The sequence below is a fragment of the Melanerpes formicivorus genome, unplaced genomic scaffold, assembly GCF_026170545.1.
Source record: "Melanerpes formicivorus ecotype bairdi unplaced genomic scaffold, bMelFor1.0.p_v2 SCAF_83, whole genome shotgun sequence".
Lineage (NCBI taxonomy): Eukaryota > Metazoa > Chordata > Aves > Piciformes > Picidae > Melanerpes > Melanerpes formicivorus.
Window position 1 is genome coordinate 526854 of NW_027142435.1, and position 18040 is coordinate 544893.

General features: G+C 63.0%; 3 protein-coding genes across 5 annotated transcripts; all 3 read right to left on the bottom strand.

Annotated features, from left to right (window-relative positions):
* Positions 1–629: 629 nt before the first annotated feature.
* On the bottom strand, positions 630–4994 carry LOC137454691 (uncharacterized). 3 transcript variants are annotated; one of them, XM_068164873.1, is made up of 4 exons: positions 4137–4994; positions 2264–2839; positions 1472–1799; positions 630–748 (listed from the first exon to the last, which is right to left on the bottom strand). In XM_068164873.1, exons 1-3 carry the CDS (start codon positions 4195–4197, stop codon positions 1474–1476), a joined length of 963 nt encoding a protein of 320 aa, XP_068020974.1. In that variant the 5' UTR covers positions 4198–4994; the 3' UTR covers positions 630–748; positions 1472–1473. The 3 variants fall into 3 exon arrangements, with proteins under 3 accessions (XP_068020974.1, XP_068020973.1, XP_068020975.1); XM_068164872.1 differs by having other exon boundaries at positions 2264–2842; positions 4137–4992; XM_068164874.1 differs by having other exon boundaries at positions 1654–1799; positions 2264–2842; positions 4137–4990.
* Positions 4995–5376: 382 nt separating this feature from the next.
* Positions 5377–6791, bottom strand: JUND (JunD proto-oncogene, AP-1 transcription factor subunit). Its single transcript, XM_068164875.1, has one exon. The coding sequence runs from the start codon at positions 6679–6681 to the stop codon at positions 5734–5736; it is 948 nt and encodes a 315-aa protein (XP_068020976.1). The 5' UTR covers positions 6682–6791; the 3' UTR covers positions 5377–5733.
* A 4265-nt stretch (positions 6792–11056) lies between these two features.
* LSM4 (LSM4 homolog, U6 small nuclear RNA and mRNA degradation associated) lies at positions 11057–18039 on the bottom strand. The gene is made up of 5 exons (XM_068164888.1): positions 17935–18039; positions 17742–17783; positions 17514–17612; positions 14681–14864; positions 11057–12413 (listed from the first exon to the last, which is right to left on the bottom strand). The coding sequence occupies exons 1-5, from the start codon at positions 17935–17937 to the stop codon at positions 12325–12327; spliced, it is 417 nt and encodes a 138-aa protein (XP_068020989.1). The 5' UTR covers positions 17938–18039; the 3' UTR covers positions 11057–12324.
* Between the last annotated feature and the right edge of the window lies 1 nt (position 18040).

Genomic DNA, 18040 nt, shown 5'->3' on the forward strand with positions numbered 1-18040 from the left:
CGAGACTGGTGGCACCACATCAGCGATCATCCGTGGGTACCCCATCGCCTGCCATCCCCAGGGAGCTGGAGCACACTGGGCACAGCTCAGCCGCTTGTGCCCACATAGCCCCCCCTCACCCCCGTCCCTCCTGATCTGAGCCCCCCACGGCCCAGCCAGCACCAGGAGCAGCCTCAGCTCAGCCCATCCCAGGGGATGCCAAGCCCCGCACCTGGGTCCATGCTGCAACCAGACGCCACCATCACCCACAGCCTCTTACCGATGCCCAGTCCTTGCCCTGTGCCACGGTCCCCGTGTGCCAGGCCGGTCGCCCTGAGCCGCGATCCCTGCCGTGTGCCACAGTGCCGCGGTGCTGGCGGCGCGGCCCGGCCGTGTGCAGCGGAGCAGAAGGAAGGCGCCGTGCGTGCCTGGCCGCTCGCTCCCTCCCATCCCATCGTGCCGGGGGGGGCTGTGCAGCCCCCACCACCCTACACACCGCTGCACCCGACCCTACACCCACCCTGCTGGGCCTAGGGGCATCCCAGGGCCTCCAGACAGGTGTAGAGGACCTCGAAAGTGGTTGGGGGTGTCCCGTGTCCCCTGGGACGGGATTTTTCCCCTGGCAAGGTGCAGAGCACTCTGTAGATGAGAAACCAGAGCCAAGTCAGCAGCTTCTTTATTCAGCAGCGTGGGGAGCACGGGGGGGGGGCAGCAGTGGGGGTCATCTGGGTGTGTGCTGCATACTGGGGGACCCCTCCATCACCTTGCTCTAGGGAAGAAAGAGAGAATGAGATGAGCACCCAGAGCCCAGCCCTACTTGGCAGCATCTGCCTGTCACAGTCCAGGACCCTTCCTGGAGCTGTCTGACACAGTTAATGTTTGTGTCCTTTTTTCCAGTCCCCCAAGAAGCACTGGCACTGGCACTGGCACTGCCACTGGTTCAGAAAATGCAAACAAGTGATTGCTTTTGTTTATTAAAGCAACAGACAACAGCTGGAGGACTGCTGGTGACAAATGCACTGACTGCAAGCGATGGAACCTGAGTGAACCTATCCCAGGGAATGCCTGGCAGAGGTGGGCACAAATCAGTGGCACTGTGCTCACACAGAAACGCAGCAGAAATTCAGCCCTTCAGTGAAGCTGCAGTTCCTACCCAGAAGGGTCCTTATCTTCGGTGGAGGAAGAGGAGCACAGCATGCCGGCTGTCCTCACCCCCATCCTTCCCCCACACCCCCCCCGCTCCCCTGGTGACTTTCTATGCTCTCACTCCAGCTGTCCCTGCCCACTGGGTGGTGCTTAGCTGATTAACACTGAAACCTTTTTCCCATGTCCTCTGTCTGGCTTGTGGCCACACCGAGGGGTGACAACTGCAGTCTGAAAACTGCAATTAAGCAGGCGAAGGCACTGGAGCCTTCAAAAGCTCTCCTGAAGCTGCTGGCACTGCTGGCTCAACCTCCCTGCAGTGGGCTCAGCCCACACAGAGCCCTCTCACCTTCACAGGACCCCCTCCTTCAGCCAGCCTGCAGCCCAGCTCCATGGATCTTCACACAACAGAAGCACCTCCTGGTTGCAGGCAGCTTTGCTCCTGAAGCGCACCACACCCAGCGGTGCTCCTGCCTGGCAGCTCTCCCGCAGCGCTCTGCCCCCTGCCACCCTCCTGCCGCCCTTACGCACCATGGTCACCTCCTCCAGGTGGTGGAACCGGGGGGTCCTGTGCTGGTACAGCCACACCAGCAGTATGGTTGCTCCCCCCACCAGCAAGCAGACGAAGACACAGATGATGGCGACCTCGACAGGGTTGGACTTGGTGGGGTTCAGCACTGCAGGGGAGAAATGGGCACGTTGTTACCCCCCTGGCACCCCCGGGCCTCGTGCCTGGCACTGTGGTGGCTCTCAGGGCAAGACCAGCCTCATGACTGGCTCTAGCTCTCCAAACCTCTCACAGACCCAGGACCTTCCTGTGCCACCTTCACCCACAGGGAACCAGCCTGGGCCCCTTCCACCTTCCCTGGCTATGGTACCATGATGAGAGCTCAGCTTTTTGTTGGTGTGGGTGGGCTAAACCATCACACTACAACAGAGGGGATGGAGGAGAGAGGGGAGCAGGGGACAGAGGAGGATGGAGCAACCCTGAGCTCACTTGGGGACCTACAACCCAGAACTTCCATGCCCCATCTTGCAAGGGAGAGGGAGCCCAGGTGAGACCCAGGCCTGCTCTTGAACTCGTGGCTCGGTGCTGGTTTGGGAGTTCCCTGCCTGCGGTGTCCCCCAGCCTGGCGCTCACCAGGGCTGATGGTCAGTGCCGTTCTGGAGCTGGTGGCCAGTGCCGTTCTGGAGCTGGTGGCCAAGGTGCTGTTGGGACTGGGGCTCACTGAGCTGGGATCAGGAGAAGGCCTGAGTGAGGATGGGGCTGTGGAGCTGTCTGGCTGCAGTGTGGCCGAGGAGCTGGGCACAGCTGGGTGGGACGGAGACGATGCCGTGGTCGTGCCGGGCAGAGATGGCAGCGCTCCCGAGCTTGTTGCTGGCAGCGCCTCTGATGTTGGTACCTCCCCAAAGGGAGCAGTCGTCAGGGTTGGGTCAGATAAGGCTGTCCCAGACACTTCCAAATCCGGTGTGCTCAATGGAGTCCATGTGGTGGGTGGCTTGGAGGGGGTAGATGCTGTAGGGGCCTCTGTGCTCGCTTGGCTGGGCACAGATGATGCAGCAGGGCTGGAGGGAGCTGCCCGAGTTACCCCTGAGCTGTGGCTGGCTGGAGCCGTGCTGGGTACCCCTCCGATGGAGGCTGAGGCTGAGCTGGATGGAGAAGGTGACACAGACATCGCTGAGCTCTGCAGTGTTGTGTAGCTGGTGGGGTTGGCTTCTGCTGTTGAAGCACGGAGGAGAGAGGTGGTCAGCAAGGGCACAGCAATGCCTGTGGCAGGCAGCTCCCAGCCTCTTGGTGCTCACCTTCCAGGTGGCTTCACCACACAGAGAGGGGCAGAAACCTGGGATTTAGCCAATATTGGAAACCCAGGGCCAGGAAGAGCTTCCCAAGCCACTGCAGCCCAGGAACAGCACTGCTGGGGATGGGCAGAGCAGCATGGCAGTGGTGGGCATTTGTCATGGCACATGCACATGTGCCAGCCTAGACTTCCTGGCACCCACTGCACACCCTGCTGGGCCATGAGGAGGGCTCTGCTGTGCCCACACGGGACGTGGCAGCATTTGCCAGGCAGTGCCAGCAGTGCCATTATGTCTCAAAGTCCTGTTTGCACAAGAGGAGGAGCAGGTCCAGCCCAGCTCCATGGGTGACACCAGTGTGAAATGCACTGACAGCACCCAGGGGGAGTGGAGTGGCTGGGGGTGTCCACAGCCACTGGGGACACTGGGACAAGCCATTCCCACCCAGATGCTACTCATGCTGGGAGGAGGGTGATGAACCCAGGCCCAAGCACCAGGAGTTGAGTGCCAGCTAGCAGCCAAGCCGAGGCAACTCGGGTTGTAGGGGGCCTGCTAGGGGGCCCAGACTGGACACAGGGGGACAGGGCACTGCAGCCCTTTGCTTCCAGAGTGCCAAAGCACTGCTGGAGCCCCCAGAGCACCCACGCCACCGCCAGCCCCAGCCAGCCCAGCCGGTTTGGCAGCACCGGGGCTACATCCTGTCCCGGGCTGCTGCCGGTTGTGGGAGGGGCAGGGTGCTGCTGCCAGCCCGGGGAGCCCCGGGGCGGGGGGTGGGGGGGGGCAGGTATCAAACAGGCTGGCACCTGGAAACTGCGTGCAGCCCACCCCCGTGCCGCGGGTCTCTGGCTGCCCCGGGCAGGGCTTGAGCCCAGCCCCGCTGCAGACCCCGGCGCTGGACTAAGTCGGGCAGGGATGGCTCGGAGACCTCTCCTCAGCAGCGGGCACACCGAGCCCGTTAGTGAGGAGGGCGGAGGAGCATCCGGACACCCCCGCCTCGTACCTTCCCCGGGCGCGGCGCACTCGGAACCCTCCCGGTTCTTGGAACTGCAGGGATGGACAGGAATTTGCCACAGACTCCTCTCCGCCAGTGCCACCGGGAAGCACACAGCCCTCCCGGTACTGTGGGACGTGTAGCCCCACAAGGAGTCCGAGCACCCCCGGGGGACCTCCCGGATTGCCCCAACCCACCCATCCCGGTGCTCGCCGTTCTCCGGTACCTTTAGCAAGCAGGACAGAGATGCTGTAGAACAGCAGCAGGAGGAGAGAGCCCCGCGCCATGCCGCTGCCCCGGGCCCTGCTGCCGCCGCCTTTATCCGCCTCGGGGGAGGCGGGGGCGAGCAGCCCGCCGCGCCCGCTGCTGGCCCCGGGCCGCACCGCAGCACCGGCACCCTCCGGAACCCCGTGAGGACTCACGCCCCGCCCTCGGGTCTCGGTGCCTCCCGCCGTGCCTCTGCTGGCGGCAGCGGCAGGGCTGCGCTGGCTCCGCGCCGGGACACGGCGCCGGTATCGGTGCTGAGTGGGTCGCAGCGCAGCTGTGTCTCGACAGGGCTGCGTGGTCCCGACAAACCGGAGCCGCTCCGGCACCTTGTCAGGGCCCCGAGGAGGCCACGCTGCCCGCCGCCCCCTCCCTCCACGGCAGGGCCACGGAGAGCCGGGCTGCTCGCCAGCGGCGCTACCCCCGGTGTTGGCAGCGTGGCACGGCTCGGCACGTCGCGGCTGGCAGCCCTAAGCCGAGCGCTCTGCCACCGGCGCTGATACCGCCCCCGAGCGCTGCCGGGAGAGTCCGACCCGTGGGAGCGCTCCGCGGAACGGAGCGGGGCCGGGGAGCCGCTGGCGGGGAGCGAGGTGCCGGGAAATGACGGAGGGGAGCCCGAATCCGGGGAGGGGCTGCGGAGCCTCAGCCTGGCGGGGCGCGGGGGGATGGAGCGGAAGGATGTTGGTGAACTTTCCCGTGGGGGTCTGGCAGGACAGCCACAGCCAGGACCAGCAGCCCCACAAGCTGCTGGGCTCCTGCCACCACCTGTGGGGACCCTCCGAGCCCCCCTTTCCCCAGGGAGACCCAGTAACCTCAGATAACCCCCGCCTCCCCCTGGCCCCAGGGTCGTTCAGGTACCGCCAGACTCGCCCCAGTAACGCCAGGCACCCACACATGGGAACTGCAGCAACCCCCGATCAGCCCCGGCCCCGGGGAAGCTCCAGGACCACCCTCCCCCCCGCCCCCGAACTCCTCCCAGAGGACCACCCCCTGCGGGCATCCCTAGGGACTGCCCAGACCCCCTTGCCCAGACTCGGGGGCAGCCCCGCTCGCCCCCCCCCCCCCCCCCGCCCCCATCACGCTCCATCGCCCCCCCCGGTTCCCCCCCGCCCCAAGATGGCCTCGGCCGCGCCGCTTCCTTCCCGCGCAGGCCCCCTCCGCCCCCTCCTCCCCGCGGCGCAGCACACAGCAAGAGGCGGATCTCGGTGTCGCGGGGTTTTACTGGGGCCTGACTGGAATGTCTCGGGCGCGGCGGCCCGGCGAGTCCCGGCGCAGGGCGGGGGCGGCCCGGTGCTTCCCCTCGGTCCGCTGGCGGGGCGGGGGGCGGGCAGCGTGGCCCCCCCAGCACGGTGCTCCCTCCTCCCCCAGCCCCTCGGTCCATGCCCGGGCTCCCCCTCAAGTCCACCGGCGGGGCGGCAGCCCCTCGGGAGCACGGCTCTGCTCCCCCTCCCCTCACACCCTCAGGGCCCCGGGCTCCCTCAGTCCGTGCCCGGGTCCCTCGGTCCGTGCCCGGGGCGGGAGCTCCTCGGGGCGGGAGCTCCTCGGTGCCGCTCCGCGGGTCAGTACGCCGGCACCTGGTGCTGGTGCTGGGGCAGGAGCTGGCAGCCGCTGTTGACGTGGCTGAGGACCTTCTGCTTGAGCTGCGCGACCTGCTCGCGGAGCAAGCTGGCGGTGGAGGCCAGCTCCGTGTTCTGGCTCTTGAGGCTCTTCACCTTCTCCTCCAGACGCGAGATCCGCTCCAGCTTCCTCTTGCGGCACTTGGAGGCGGCGATGCGGTTCCTCAGCCGCTTTCGTTCCGCCTTGATACGCTCCTGCGTGTCCATGTCGATGGGGGAGAGCGGAGGGCTCTCCCCGAAACTCGGCACCTCCGGCACGATCTGAGGCTCGTCCTTCAGCGGCGGGGGAGGCGGCGGCGGGGGGAGCCGGGGAGGCGGCGCGGCGAAGGGGCCGGGGTCGGCGGCGTAGCTCACCGCCGGGTAGCTGCTGAGGTTGGCGTAGACCGGCGGCTCCGGGGCCAGGCCGGCGGCGGGCAGCTCGCCCGCGGTGCTGCTGCCTCCTCCGCCTCCTCCGGTTCCTGCTCCACCGGCGCTCCCCGCCGCGCCGCCGCCCAGCTGGTTCTGCTTGTGCAAGTCCTCCAGCGCCTTAACGAAACCCTCGGCGAACTCCTGCTCCTCGGAAGCGGCGGCTTTCGGGTAGAGGAACTGCCCGCTGGTCGGTGTGGTGGTCACCAGCCCGTTGGACTGGATGATCAGCCGCTCCAGCTCGGGGGACGCCAGCTTCAGCAGCCCCAGATCGGCAGAGCCCAGCAGCCCCGCCGCTTCGCCGCTCGTCGCGCCCGGTGCTTTCAAAGCCGCCGCCACCTGTTCCGGTAACGCCATTCCGAGAGCGTCCTTCTTCATCATGCTGCCGCCGGGGAAGGGCAGGAGGAGCCCGCTGCTACCGGAGGAGGGAGCGAAGCCGCTGCCGAGGCCGCTCAACACATCATCATGGTAGAAGGGTGTTTCCATCCTCCTCCCCCGCCCGGCTGCGGGGGAAACGGGGCCGGGGCGGGGGGAGGAAGGGAGGAACGGGGCGAAGCGCGGCGGTGCCGGGGGGGGGGAAGGGGAGGGCGGGGGAGGCGCCGGTAGGACCGGCCGCTGCCCCGCTCCTGCGCGCGCACACACGCGTCTGCCGCCGCCGCGGCCCCCGCGTCGCCTTAAATATGGCACGCCGGCGCGTTGACGTCACCGCGCCGAGCCGCCATTGGCTGCAGATGACGTCCTCGCTCGCCATGGTATTTGCATAACTGGGCGGGAACCTCGCCCCGGGAGGCGGGGCCACGCCCACTCCTGGCTCTCTTTCTCCCCTTCCCCGGTCCTGTTGTCGCCGGGGTGACCGGCGAGTAAACGGCACAACAGCGCGAGGGCCCCTGGGCTGACGTCAGCGCGGGGGAGGGGAGATCACATGGCCCCTCGCGGCGCGCGCCCCACCGGGGGGATGATGGGCACAAAGGCAGGGCGGGCACCGGGACCGGGCACCGGCAGTGGGAGCGGGCAAGCGGACAGAGTGCGTGGGACCGGTACCGAGCCCTAGGTACTGGGCCGGGCCCCGTCTGTAAAAGAGCACTGTGAGCAAAGACGTCGGGCTGGGGCACGGGGCCTCAGCGGGACCCTCGGGGGTGTCCAGGCCATGACCTACGCGAGCTGAATCTGTCCGGTGCCCGCACCGGCGGCCGGGCTGGAGGGTGCCCGGGTACACTGAGGCCTGCCCAGCCGGTCCCTGCCCCAGCAGAACAGGACTGCCACCATGTGTGTGCCACCAGCACCTCCCGTGTCACAGCCTCTCCCCACTTCCCCCCGGGCATCACAGCCTTCCCGGTACGTGCCGGTGGCACCGGGGACAATGGGGTTTGCCCAGCAACCGCTGGTGAGCACCAGCACAAGGTGGGCAGGTGGCCAGCTGTGTCTCACTGCTGGGATGAAGCCGTCATGGCTGCAGCCTGCGGCGGCTGAGCCTAGTGCCGCAGCATGGGTGGGCAGCCGGCCCCGGCACCCCTGGCCCCCCTCGACCGGCAGCGGGGAAGGAGTTAAGCGGTGGCGGTGGCGGCACAGGGCGCACGTCACACCGGCCGAGCCCGCGGGCGGCTGTGGGGGTGGATCGGCGTCAGCAGTGACGTCACCGATGATAACCCCCCGCGCCGGCAGGATGCAACCCCCGCGGTGCAGGCCGAGGGGTCCTGGTGCCGCTCGGCAGGGACGCGCCGTGCATGGCAGGACTACAGGGACAGCGGTGCTGAGGTGACGCCGACCTGCTCCTAATTACAGCCAGATGGACCCAGGCCTGCGCTAATGAGGGCGATAAATCAGCGGCGTCAGCCATGGGGGTGTGGGGGTCCAGTGGGACACGCCGCTGGCAGTGCCAGGCTGCAGCTGACGGCTATGCCGGTGCCATGCCAGCCCCGAGTCCCTCTGACCTCCTGGTGCAGGCGAGGCCAGCAAGAAGCCCATGTCCCGGTGTGCCCATCCTGCCTGCCCAACCCCGGCTGACTGGCATAGTGCGGAGCGCAGCATGGGGTGATGGCACCGGGCACGGCACGGACCACAGGGACAGCACGGCACAGTGTGGCATGGCGTGAGGCGCAGCATGGCACCGAGCATGGGGGCAGCCTGGTGGCCTCTGCTGACCCAGGGTGGGTGGGAGAGGGGGCGGCCCCGGTGTCCCCGCGGCCCCGGAGCTCGCAGGTGAAGCCGCCGCCGCCGCCGTCCCCGTTTCCGCCACCAACCTGTCATTAGGGGCGCGGCCGCGGCAGGACCGGCAGGTTCAGACTTTGTGTCCTGGCGGAACCCGCCCAGCCGGGAACGGGGACTGGCAGGGGGACAACAGGGGCGAGAGGGTGGCTCCCCTGCTCCAGCACTGCACAGGGACCCCCCCCCAGCTGGGGACACACCCCGGGCCGCGGCTGCCTGTGCCCCCCAAGCCGTGCTGCTGCCAGCACCCTGCCCGCACCCGCGGGTGCCCCCCAGGGAGCAGGCCCCGGCCGCGGGTGCGTGCCGCGGCCGCGGGGAGGAACGAGCCGGCCCCGGGGCCTCCCTGAAGAGTGGCTGGCAGGTGGCCAAGGATGAGAGCCACGATCTGTACTCCGGCCGGGCCCAGCTGCCCGCACAACCCTGCCGGCGAAGCCCTGCCAGCCCCTCACCCCTGCCACCCCGTTTGTCCTTTCAGAGGGTCACAGCACCCCGTGGTCCCACTGTGTGCTCCCACCCTGTCACCACCGGTAGGTATCCCTTGTCCCCACACCAGACACCGCAGGTTGTCTTGCTGCTGGCAGCCCAATGCCTGCGGGCAGCCAGCAGCTTCATTTTCTTAATGAGCATTTAATGAGGGTCATGATTCAGCAGCCCCTTCCACCTTCTGGGAGGGCACAAGTGGGGCTGTGCCCATCCATGGAGCCGGTGGCAGTGCCACTGTCACCTCATCTGGGGGCTGAAGCTGCTATTCCCGGCAGCATGGGAGCCTGGCTCAGCCCCCTGAGCACCACTGAGTCACTCTGTGCCCCCTGCCAGCCAGGCTATATTTACCTGCAGCAAGCAGCGAGGGTTTTGGACGGACCCCCACTGCTGCCACCTCGGTGAGGCCACCTTCACCAGAGCATACTCAGCCCCCCAAGGTGCTCCTCCTGCTCTCCCTTTCCCCAGCCACAACAGGACCATTGCTTGGGTGCAGCCAGCTCCATGATGCTGGCACTGCCCGACCCTACTGCAGCCAGGAGCCAAGGCAAGGTGCCACGCTGCCACTTGACAGCCACAGCTCCAGCCGAGGGCACAGGCTGGACTCCAAGGTGCCCACAAACTGCCATGGATGCACCGTGCACCCTGAGCCGCCCCCCCAAAAGGGGACAAGCAGGAGAGCATTTGCCACCCCGGGATGTGCACCACAGGCACCAGGCAAAGCCACCTCTTGGTCACCGCCGCAGGGAGGGAGTGAGGAACCCAGCCGGGAAAACAAGAAGTGGTCACCAGCTCTGCCCCCAAACCCCCAGCGGCCCCGGGGGGCTCTGCTGCCTCCAGGCAGGGGGGCCTCCGACAATCAAAGCAAAGAATGAAGAAAGGAAAAAAAAAATAAAAGCCAGCACAAAAAAGTGGAAAACAAGCAAAAGAGAGCGAGCAGGGCAGGGGAGGAGGGGGCCTGCAGGGTATTTTTAGTTGCTTAGCGCAGCCCTGAAGTATTTCGGCAGCCACTCCCTCCGCGTCGCAGCCTCTGGAACCATTCCTGCGCTGCCTCCCCGGCGAGCCTCAGAGCTTCTGAGTCACCGTGGGGCAAGTGGCAGCACCGAGACACGGCCCCACGGCTGCCACGGGCCCGGCTGCCGTGAAAACACCCAGAGAACGCAGCAGGGAGAGTTTGAGGGTGGCCTCTGCTGGGTGCCCCCAGCCCAAGCCTGTCTTTCCGGCCGGGACGCTTGGGCCGTGCCAGGCTGCCGGCACCCACCCACGCCGGCAGCGAGGCTCAGACCTTCTTTCCTCCTCTCTCTGCTTGTTGCTTTTATCTTGCTCCTCCCTGCTCTGTGGTTGTTTTTATTCTTTTCAGCCTCAGCTCCCCGCGCCCCTCCCCCTGCTGCCATGGGGCAGGGTTGGAGCACGTGGCACCAGGTTTTGGGGCAGAAAGGCTCAAAGCTGCAGCTGAGCATCGCACCAAGGCCCAGGCTCAATGCTGCTCTTAACGTGGTGCCATCTTCTCCCCCAAGCTGCTGTACCCTGGCTCGGGACAAAAATATCCCTCCAGAGGTGGAAAAAGGAAGGGGGAAGGCAGGCAGGGAAGGCTGCTCAAGCCTGTGGTTGTAATTAAACGAAAGCAGAACTTAACGAGCTCCAGAGCCAGAGCTTTGTCAGGAGATAAGGCGTACTTGGAGGACTCAAGCCCAGCTGAAGCCAAAGGTCCCACTGTTGTGGTGCAGATTTCTTTGCCAGAACAGAGCTGAAATCCAGAGAGCTCTGTGGCTGCCTCCTCTGCAGCAGGGCAGCACTCGGAGCTCCTGTGGCTGCAGGGCCTCGGAAGGGAGGGAGCAGGTTGGGAAGGGAAAGTCTGACACAAGGCTCAGCCTGGCCTTTGTTAAAATGCCACAGGGGCGCTTCGAGTTTCCAGGGGGAGGATTCTTGCCCCCTCCCCCTGGCCCAGAATTGGCTCCCTGGCAGAAGCCAGCTGCCCAGGATGGGCACCGAATGCTGCACTGCTGCTTAAGGCCTCGCTGAGGAGAGCCTGTGGCTGCTGCTAGCAACCAAGGAGCTCCCCCTCTGCCTGGGCATTTGTGACTTAGAGCAGGGCTTGGGCGTGGGCTCAGGGGAGCCTGTGGCTGTGGGAGCAGACAGGGACAGGGCTCAGGGCTGTCACAGACAGAGGCAGGCGTGGGGCAGAGGTTGGTGATTTATTCCCACTCACCACTGCACACAAGTTCTATAAACATTAAAAAAATAAGTCATTGACTTGCCTGCAATCCAGGGGTGATGGCAGAGCAGCAGAGAAACCAAAACCCCCAAGCCCCTGCTCACAAGCAGCCACACTTATCAGTTGTCCCCCTAACATTAAACTACTTCATCCACTCAGGGCTGAGGCACAGCCAGAGCCTCTCTCCCGCCCTGTGCCCCCATGCAGACATTGTTTGGTCAGCCAGGGTCTTTTGTGGGTGCATTTTGCTCATGGGACCCTGCACCCTGGGGGATGGAAGACTGGAGCAGCCCAGCCTGGGAATTCACAGGAGCTGCTCTGTGTCCCCAAGGGAAGATCATCGGTGACCAGAAATGGAAGCGACACAACCAGTGAGGTCACTCACTAAGTACCAGAAGAAATGAGAAGGAGAAAGACTGTTGGGGTTCAGGACTTGGTATCACAGGCACGAGAGAGAGTTTTCAAAGCAGGGAGAGAAATCAATCAACAGCTTGGTTGCTTTGCAGGTAAACCAAAACAAAGCAGGAAAAGCCTCCTGCAAGAGCACAGAAAAGGTTTTTCCTTTCGAGGAGACTTCTCATCTGAAGTCAAATTAGTAATCACTAACTGGGAACCTCTCATTTGTCACAGAGCCCTCCTGGACACAAGCCTTGAAGGCCAATGCAGAGTTCATCCCAAGCTCTCCCTTAGCCACAGGAGAGGGTCAGAACCAACTGGCCAGAAAGAGAAGCAACAGCTTAAAAGTGTTGTTGTTTTTCAAGAGCTCCCAAACCTTTAAGACCAGAAAGAGACAAAGTCCTGGAGGTCAGGGGTCTGCAGATCCAAGCCCACACCTGTTAAAATGCAGTGAGTTTGCCTGTTCCAAGCATTAAAAAACAAAACACAAACAATCCAGAGTGTTGGCCTCCTTCTCAGGCCACTCTGCAGGACAACCCAAATCAAACCTGGTGGCCCTGAAAACTCAAACCAGTGCCTCCCCCAGCTGGGAGGCAGAGCTCAGGTCCTTCCCCACCAATGATTTTTTACAGTATTTCCAATGATTTGCTGCCTAGGAGCAGTGAGTGAAGCTCACTGCACCAGATCCAATTGCAAAGGGGCTTCCAAACTACCTGACTGGGGCACTCATGGAGGAGCAGGGAGGGAAGACTTTTGAACACATGGCAACCCTGAGGTGACCCAAACCCAGCGGCCTGGCAGCGCTGCACCCCGGGCAGGCTGCTGCCAGCCTCTCACTGCTTTGCTGATTGTCTGCCAGGCTTCTTCTCCTGCTGGCCTCTTCCACTGCCTGGAATCCCTCGGCCACGGCCACCAAACACCCCTGAGGAGAGAAAGAGAGAGCTTGGCTGTGACAGCATCACTGGGAGCCAGCAACAGAATCCCAGCATGCTGGGGTTGGAAGGGACTTCTGGGGATCCTCCAGTCCAAGGCACCCCCAGCAGCTTGCCCACCACAGATCTGTACCCAAAAGCTGTCTCTGTCTTTGTCATGGCAGCTGCTGAGCTCACCCTGCCCTGCCCAGCTTCACCCCAAACAGATTCCTGCCTGCAATTCTTTCTGCCTTGGCATGACTTCTCTGGGCACTGGAAGAGGTTGTCCAGAGAAGTTATGGAGGCTCCAAGCCTGGAAATGTTCAAGGCCAGGCTGGATGAGGCCCTGAGCAAGCTGGGCTGGTGGGAGGTGTCCCTGCCCATGGCAGGGGTGGGAACTGGATGACCTTTACGGTCCCTCCCAACCCAGCCCAGGCTGCGGTGCTGCGGAAGCTGTGGACCTCCCCTGCCATCTGCCTCAGCACAACAGGCGGAGCCCAGCGGAGCCCCGGGTTGGGTGTGGGGCAGAAGAGCTTCTCTGGAAGCTGTGGTTGCTTCATGGAGATGTGCCTAAAGCTGAGGCAAAACACAAGTTGCTCCTGACCCTGCAGTGCTCAGGATGCTGATGGGGCTCTGGCTGCTCCCAGCAAGGCAGAGCTAAAGCTGCAGCACTTCAGGGCTTGGCCAGGCGAGGAGCAGGACGAAGGATTAGCAGTGTGAGGAACAGGAATCCTTTCAACTGTGTGCACAATTACAGCTTCCCTCCTGCCTGCTGGCCTCTCAGCAGCACTGTCCTGCCTTTTTTCCCCCTTCCTTTCCCCTCTCTCCCCTCCTCCCTTCGTGTCTCAGTAATGAGAGCCAAACCTTTTAGCTAATTAGCAAATGCTGAAGCTCCCCTTTTAAAATCTTCCATCAGCCAGCTGAAGCTGCACATCAAACCAGCAGGGAATCCACCTCAGAGGACACTCAGCTCTGCTCTCCACAAGGTGGAGATTTCCACAGCAGAGAAAAACCATAAAATAAACCCCATGTTCAGCTCCAAATGTTTATCCAAATAACCATATCCCAAAGAGCTGCTCTGCCAAGTGCTTTGGACACTGGGAAGGGAAGGAGGGGAAATAAAGGCTCCTTCAGATTTGTAAAGGTCGCTTTTGCATGCTCAGGGCTCCCAGGAGGGAGCAGGGGCAGCAGAAATCACAGGGATTTTCCTCCCAGCACTGCAGGATGCCCCTGGGAAGATCCTCCCAGGGTTCCTCAAGCAACACACAGGGAGCTCCTCAGGGGTGCTCTGTGGGTAGGCTTCCCCCATCAGTCTCAGACCTCAAGGCTCCTTTTAAAACCTGAAGTTTCCCAGGCTAAAACTAACTTTGTGCACTCAGGGTTTGGAGCCTGTGCCGAGGACACCCCTGGGGCTGAGCGAGGAGGCCAGAAAGTGAATCACAGAGATAGGGCAGGAGGGGTGAGCCCAGAGGGGGACAAACAGCTCCCAGGCCTCCAGCAGGACAGTTTGGGGTGAAAAGAGCAAATACAGCCCCAAGCTGCAGTGCTCAGAGATCACCTAAGCAGGCAGAGTGGGACAGGCAGGGAAGGGTTGTTCTGGTGACCTATTTCTTCATGAGGAGCAACCTCTCCTCTATCACAACATCAATTACTTGTCCTGAGCAGGAGGAACACAAACCCTTAGACATGAGTAGAAAAACAAAAAAGGAAAAGAAAGAACTCAACAAGTCAGGAGGGCTCCAAAGCCCCACAGGGACAGGATGAAGAGTCCCTCTCATTGCCCTGTCAGAGCCCAGGCAGCAGAGGCATTTGCTTCCCTCCCAGACTACACTGAGACACCAGTTTCATGGGGCCAGGCTCCTGAAACCAGCCAGGAAGGGGTAGGAACAGTCAAGTTCAGACTCTCCTAAGCTCCTGCCCAACCCCAGGAACGAGGAGGCACATCCCTGGCACGAATCCTTCCTGTTCCTTGGCAGAGGCTGCCTCTCCATCAGGGCAAGAGGCACACTTGGCTGGGGCTGGCACAGGAGCGGCTCCAGCTTCTCCCAGACACAGCCCAGGCTCTAGAGCTGGGCACAGGAGCTGCTGCTTGCTCCAGAGGGGACACTGCTGGGCAGGGACACTGCTGGGCAGGGACACTGCTGGGCAGGGACACTGCTGGGCAGGGACACTGCTGGGCAGGGACACTGCTGGGCAGGGACACTGCTGGGCAGGGACACTGCTGGGCAGGGACACTGCTCACCTCTCTCCCAGCTGAAAATCAAACCAGGATCATTACCTCGCCCAGCGCCTCCAACACCACGACCCTTCTGTTGCTTCTGCTGCTGCATCCCACCACGGCCTCTGCCCTTGGACACCACCTCCTCCTTCACCATGTCAATAATTTCATCAGGGATCCGCAGGTACTTGATGGTGCTGCCACGGATGTAGCACTCTGGCATCCTCCAGAACTTGTCTCCATCCTAGGAGGGAGCAATGTGTTAGGCTGTGAACAAACCCTGGTGCTGTGGGGGGTACCTGAGTATTTCCATCGCTTTTTCTGAGAGCAGGACAGCCCTACCAGCCTTTTCTGAGGGCATAATCTGCTCCCATATGCAAAAAGAAGGGGGGATCCTGCAGAGCACATAACCTGGGGGGGAAGGCAGCCACCATGAGCGACTCGGCTCCATTTGTTGCACAAACTGCAGAAAATGCAGGAAGGAGAGGCTGGGGAAACCAACAAACACCTTCCACTCTCACCTAAGAGGGGAATTGAAAGCAGGACGGGAGAGGGGAGGGTGGTGAGCGAACAGAACTGCTACAAACAACCAACTCTGGCAGGAAAAGCAGGGCGGGGGGGCGGGAGGGGGAGCAGGGCTTCTCCAGCTGGGAGTCACCTCAGGCCTTTGCTCCTCTGGGGTGTGGAGGGAGCAGCGAGGCAGGGCAGGAGCCAGCTGGCCGCAGGGTGTGTGCCACCAGAGCACAGCAACCGGGGAAAACATGGAGCTTGCAGATGGTAAAGATATAAACCAGAGCCTTCAGGTGCCCAGCTGGGCAGCAGCCATCTCTGTGCGGTGGTTTGTAGCTGTTTAACACTTTCAAGGCTTTTCTGGGCTCTGTCAGGGCTTTGTCTGCGCAGCGAGGGCGGCTGTGGGAATAGGAACCAAGTGTGGAAGCCAAACAACAACTGTGCCGCCCATGATGTCACTGGGAGGAGGGACAGGGGCGCACCTCACCCCGCTCCACCGCAGCTCCAGCAGGGCTTGGCTGCAGATGGGATCGCTGGAGCCCAGCGAGTCTCGAGAGGCAGCATGTGGAGAAGGCATCTGCCACGGCCCGGAGGAGGGGGAGAAGCCAGCACGCCCCGCTCCGCCTGCTGCCTCCCCTGCCGGGGCAGCGCAGCCAGCTCCACGCCACCCCCCAGGAGTTATCTGGGGCCGCTCTGCCTGTACGGGCAAGTTCTCGGCGCACAAGACAAGGCAGCAACAGCCCTGATGCAGGAGACACCCAGCAGACCCCACCCTGCCCGGGCCCCGTGCCTGCTCCTTGGCTCGGGGTGCAGCAGGACGGGGCCAGCTCCGCCGCTTCCTCGTTCCGGCCGCCCCGCGGTAAACACCCGCCCGGGCCTGCCGCTGCCCCGCGCCACCTAGCGGCCAGCCCCCGCCAGCGCGGCCCCGAGCGCCGCTCCCACCGGGGCTCCGCAGGCGCCGCGGGGTTTGCGGATCACAGCTGCTCCGGCGAGCCACAGGACCCCTCTGCACCACTCAAGAGAGAAGGAAACCCGAGCTGCCGCCCTCCCACGGCAGAGCACAAGTCGTAGGAAGCAGCTTCTCAAGGAGAGGTGTCAGGGACATGGAGAAGGCTTTGCTGTCTGTTACCTCCTTTTAGTTCCCCTCCTGCTAAATCCAACAGCTTTTCCTTCCCATTCCTCCTGCCACACCCCAAGGTGCACTCACAATTTTCTATTTCCACTGTCCTGCCTCAAAGGTCTCTCTCAAACCTTGCTCAGGAGCTTTACTGATGTGCAAACTTCTCTCTGTGCCCCAGCAACATCGCTCAGATCCTTCCTGCTGTGGAGACAACAGGCACTGGGGGTTTGCAGAGAGATTTCTTGGAGGAATGAGGATTTCTGCCAGTCTCTCCCACAGAGCTCTGATGTTACAAGGCAGGGAAAGAGAACCAACAGCCAGCATCCACCTGGCTGCAGCTTCCCACAGCAGGCAGCTGGTAGGGACAAGACCAAACACTTCTGACTGAGGTCAAAGCCTAAAACACAGATCACAATCTCCTGGAGCAACTTTGGCCAAGGGCAGTGCCAGACAGTGCAGAGCCTTGGTGCAGGTAAACAATAGGCTCCTGTTTTGATGTGGAGTTGGAGGAGCAGAGAGCAAGTTCCTAACAGTCAGGGCAGGTCTGAAGCAAACCTCACTTCTGGAGCAGCACCTGGAATATGAAGGCTCTGTTCTTGGGAAGCCCAGCTCAGTGTCATTCCACAAGGCAGGGGTATCACACCCCTCCTGCAGCCCCAGCCCCACACTGAGAAGCCTCTGGGAGAGAAATGCTCTGAGGGTGTTTCTGTGCAGTGCAGGAAGCCACCCTGCTCCCACGTGAGTACGAGCTCCTTCGTTAGGGTTGTTGTAACTACGAAACCTGCACCTCGGGCAGGAGTCCCCTGTGCACAGGACTAGAGAATCATCAAATGGTTTGGAGGGGAAGGGATTCTTAAGGTCATCCAGTTCAACGCCCCTGCAGTCAGCAGGGACATTCCCGACCAGAGGGGGTTGTTCAGAGCCCCACACAACCTGACCTGGAATGGTACCAGGGATGGAGCACCCCCCACCTCTCTGGGCGACCTGGGCCAGGCTCTCACCACCCTCAGCATAACAAATTTCTCCCTTCTCTCCAGCCTGAACCCCTCTTTTTTTAGCTTAAACCTATCCTCCCTTGTCCTGTCACAACAGGCCCTGCTCAAAACTCTGTCCCCAGCCTTCTGATCAGCCTCTTTAAGCAAAAAAAGGAAAAAAAAGGGAAGATGGCATCTGAGACAGCTACGGAGCTGGGCACTTCCGAGGCCGGTCCCCGGGGACACGGAGGTTGGGTGACCTCCTTCCGGGGCGGGTCTCCAGCCTTACCCGGGATGTGCAGATGACCTCCCGCAGGTTGATGTTCATCCAATTGTCACAGCTCACCAGGTGCCCGTTGTATGTCTCCCCGTTCTTCAGCTCCACCAACTATAAGAGACAGAAGTCACGGAGCGCCGGCTCAGCCCCGGTGTACAAGGCCCTGCCGTGGTGTCACCGGCGATCCCGAGGCCAGGGCGGGCTGTAGGACCGGAGATGGATCACGCTGCCGATACTCACCATAGGGTGGTTTTGCGCCGTCTTCAATAAGGACAATGGCAGCTGCAAGAGGAAGAGAGGAAAGAAGCCTCAGGCACCGCCGGGGACCGAGACACCGACCGCAACAGCGGAGAGAGGCGAGCCGAGCTCTCCCCGCGGCTTCAGCACCCCCCGAGCTCCCGGCCCGCCCTGGGCTGGCCCCGCTGCCGCTCACCATGATGCCTGAGCTGGGGAGCCGCCGCCGCGCCGGGCGCTGCCGCTCAAACCGCCCCCGGCCCTGAGCGGAACCAATCAGAGCGCGGCGCGACCCCGGCGGAGCC

Bases quoted from the DNA above. Each gene is read 5' to 3' on its own strand.
- LOC137454691 (XM_068164872.1), bottom strand. From the start codon at position 4,197: ATGGCGCGGGGCTCTCTCCTCCTGCTGCTGTTCTACAGCATCTCTGTC. The intron at 2,843-4,136 runs GTACCGGAGAAC...GTGCTTCAACAG, and splicing joins CTCTGTCCTGCTTGCTAAAG to CAGAAGCCAACCCCACCAGC. The intron at 1,800-2,263 runs GTGAGCGCCAGG...TCTCCCCTGCAG, and splicing joins GGCACTGACCATCAGCCCTG to TGCTGAACCCCACCAAGTCC.
- JUND (XM_068164875.1), bottom strand. From the start codon at position 6,681: ATGGAAACACCCTTCTACCATGATGATGTGTTGAGCGGCCTCGGCAGC.
- LSM4 (XM_068164888.1), bottom strand. The intron at 17,613-17,741 runs GTGAGTATCGGC...TGTCTCTTATAG, and splicing joins CGGCGCAAAACCACCCTATG to TTGGTGGAGCTGAAGAACGG. The intron at 14,865-17,513 runs GTAAGGCTGGAG...GCTCCCTCCTAG, and splicing joins AGGTCATCTGCACATCCCGG to GATGGAGACAAGTTCTGGAG.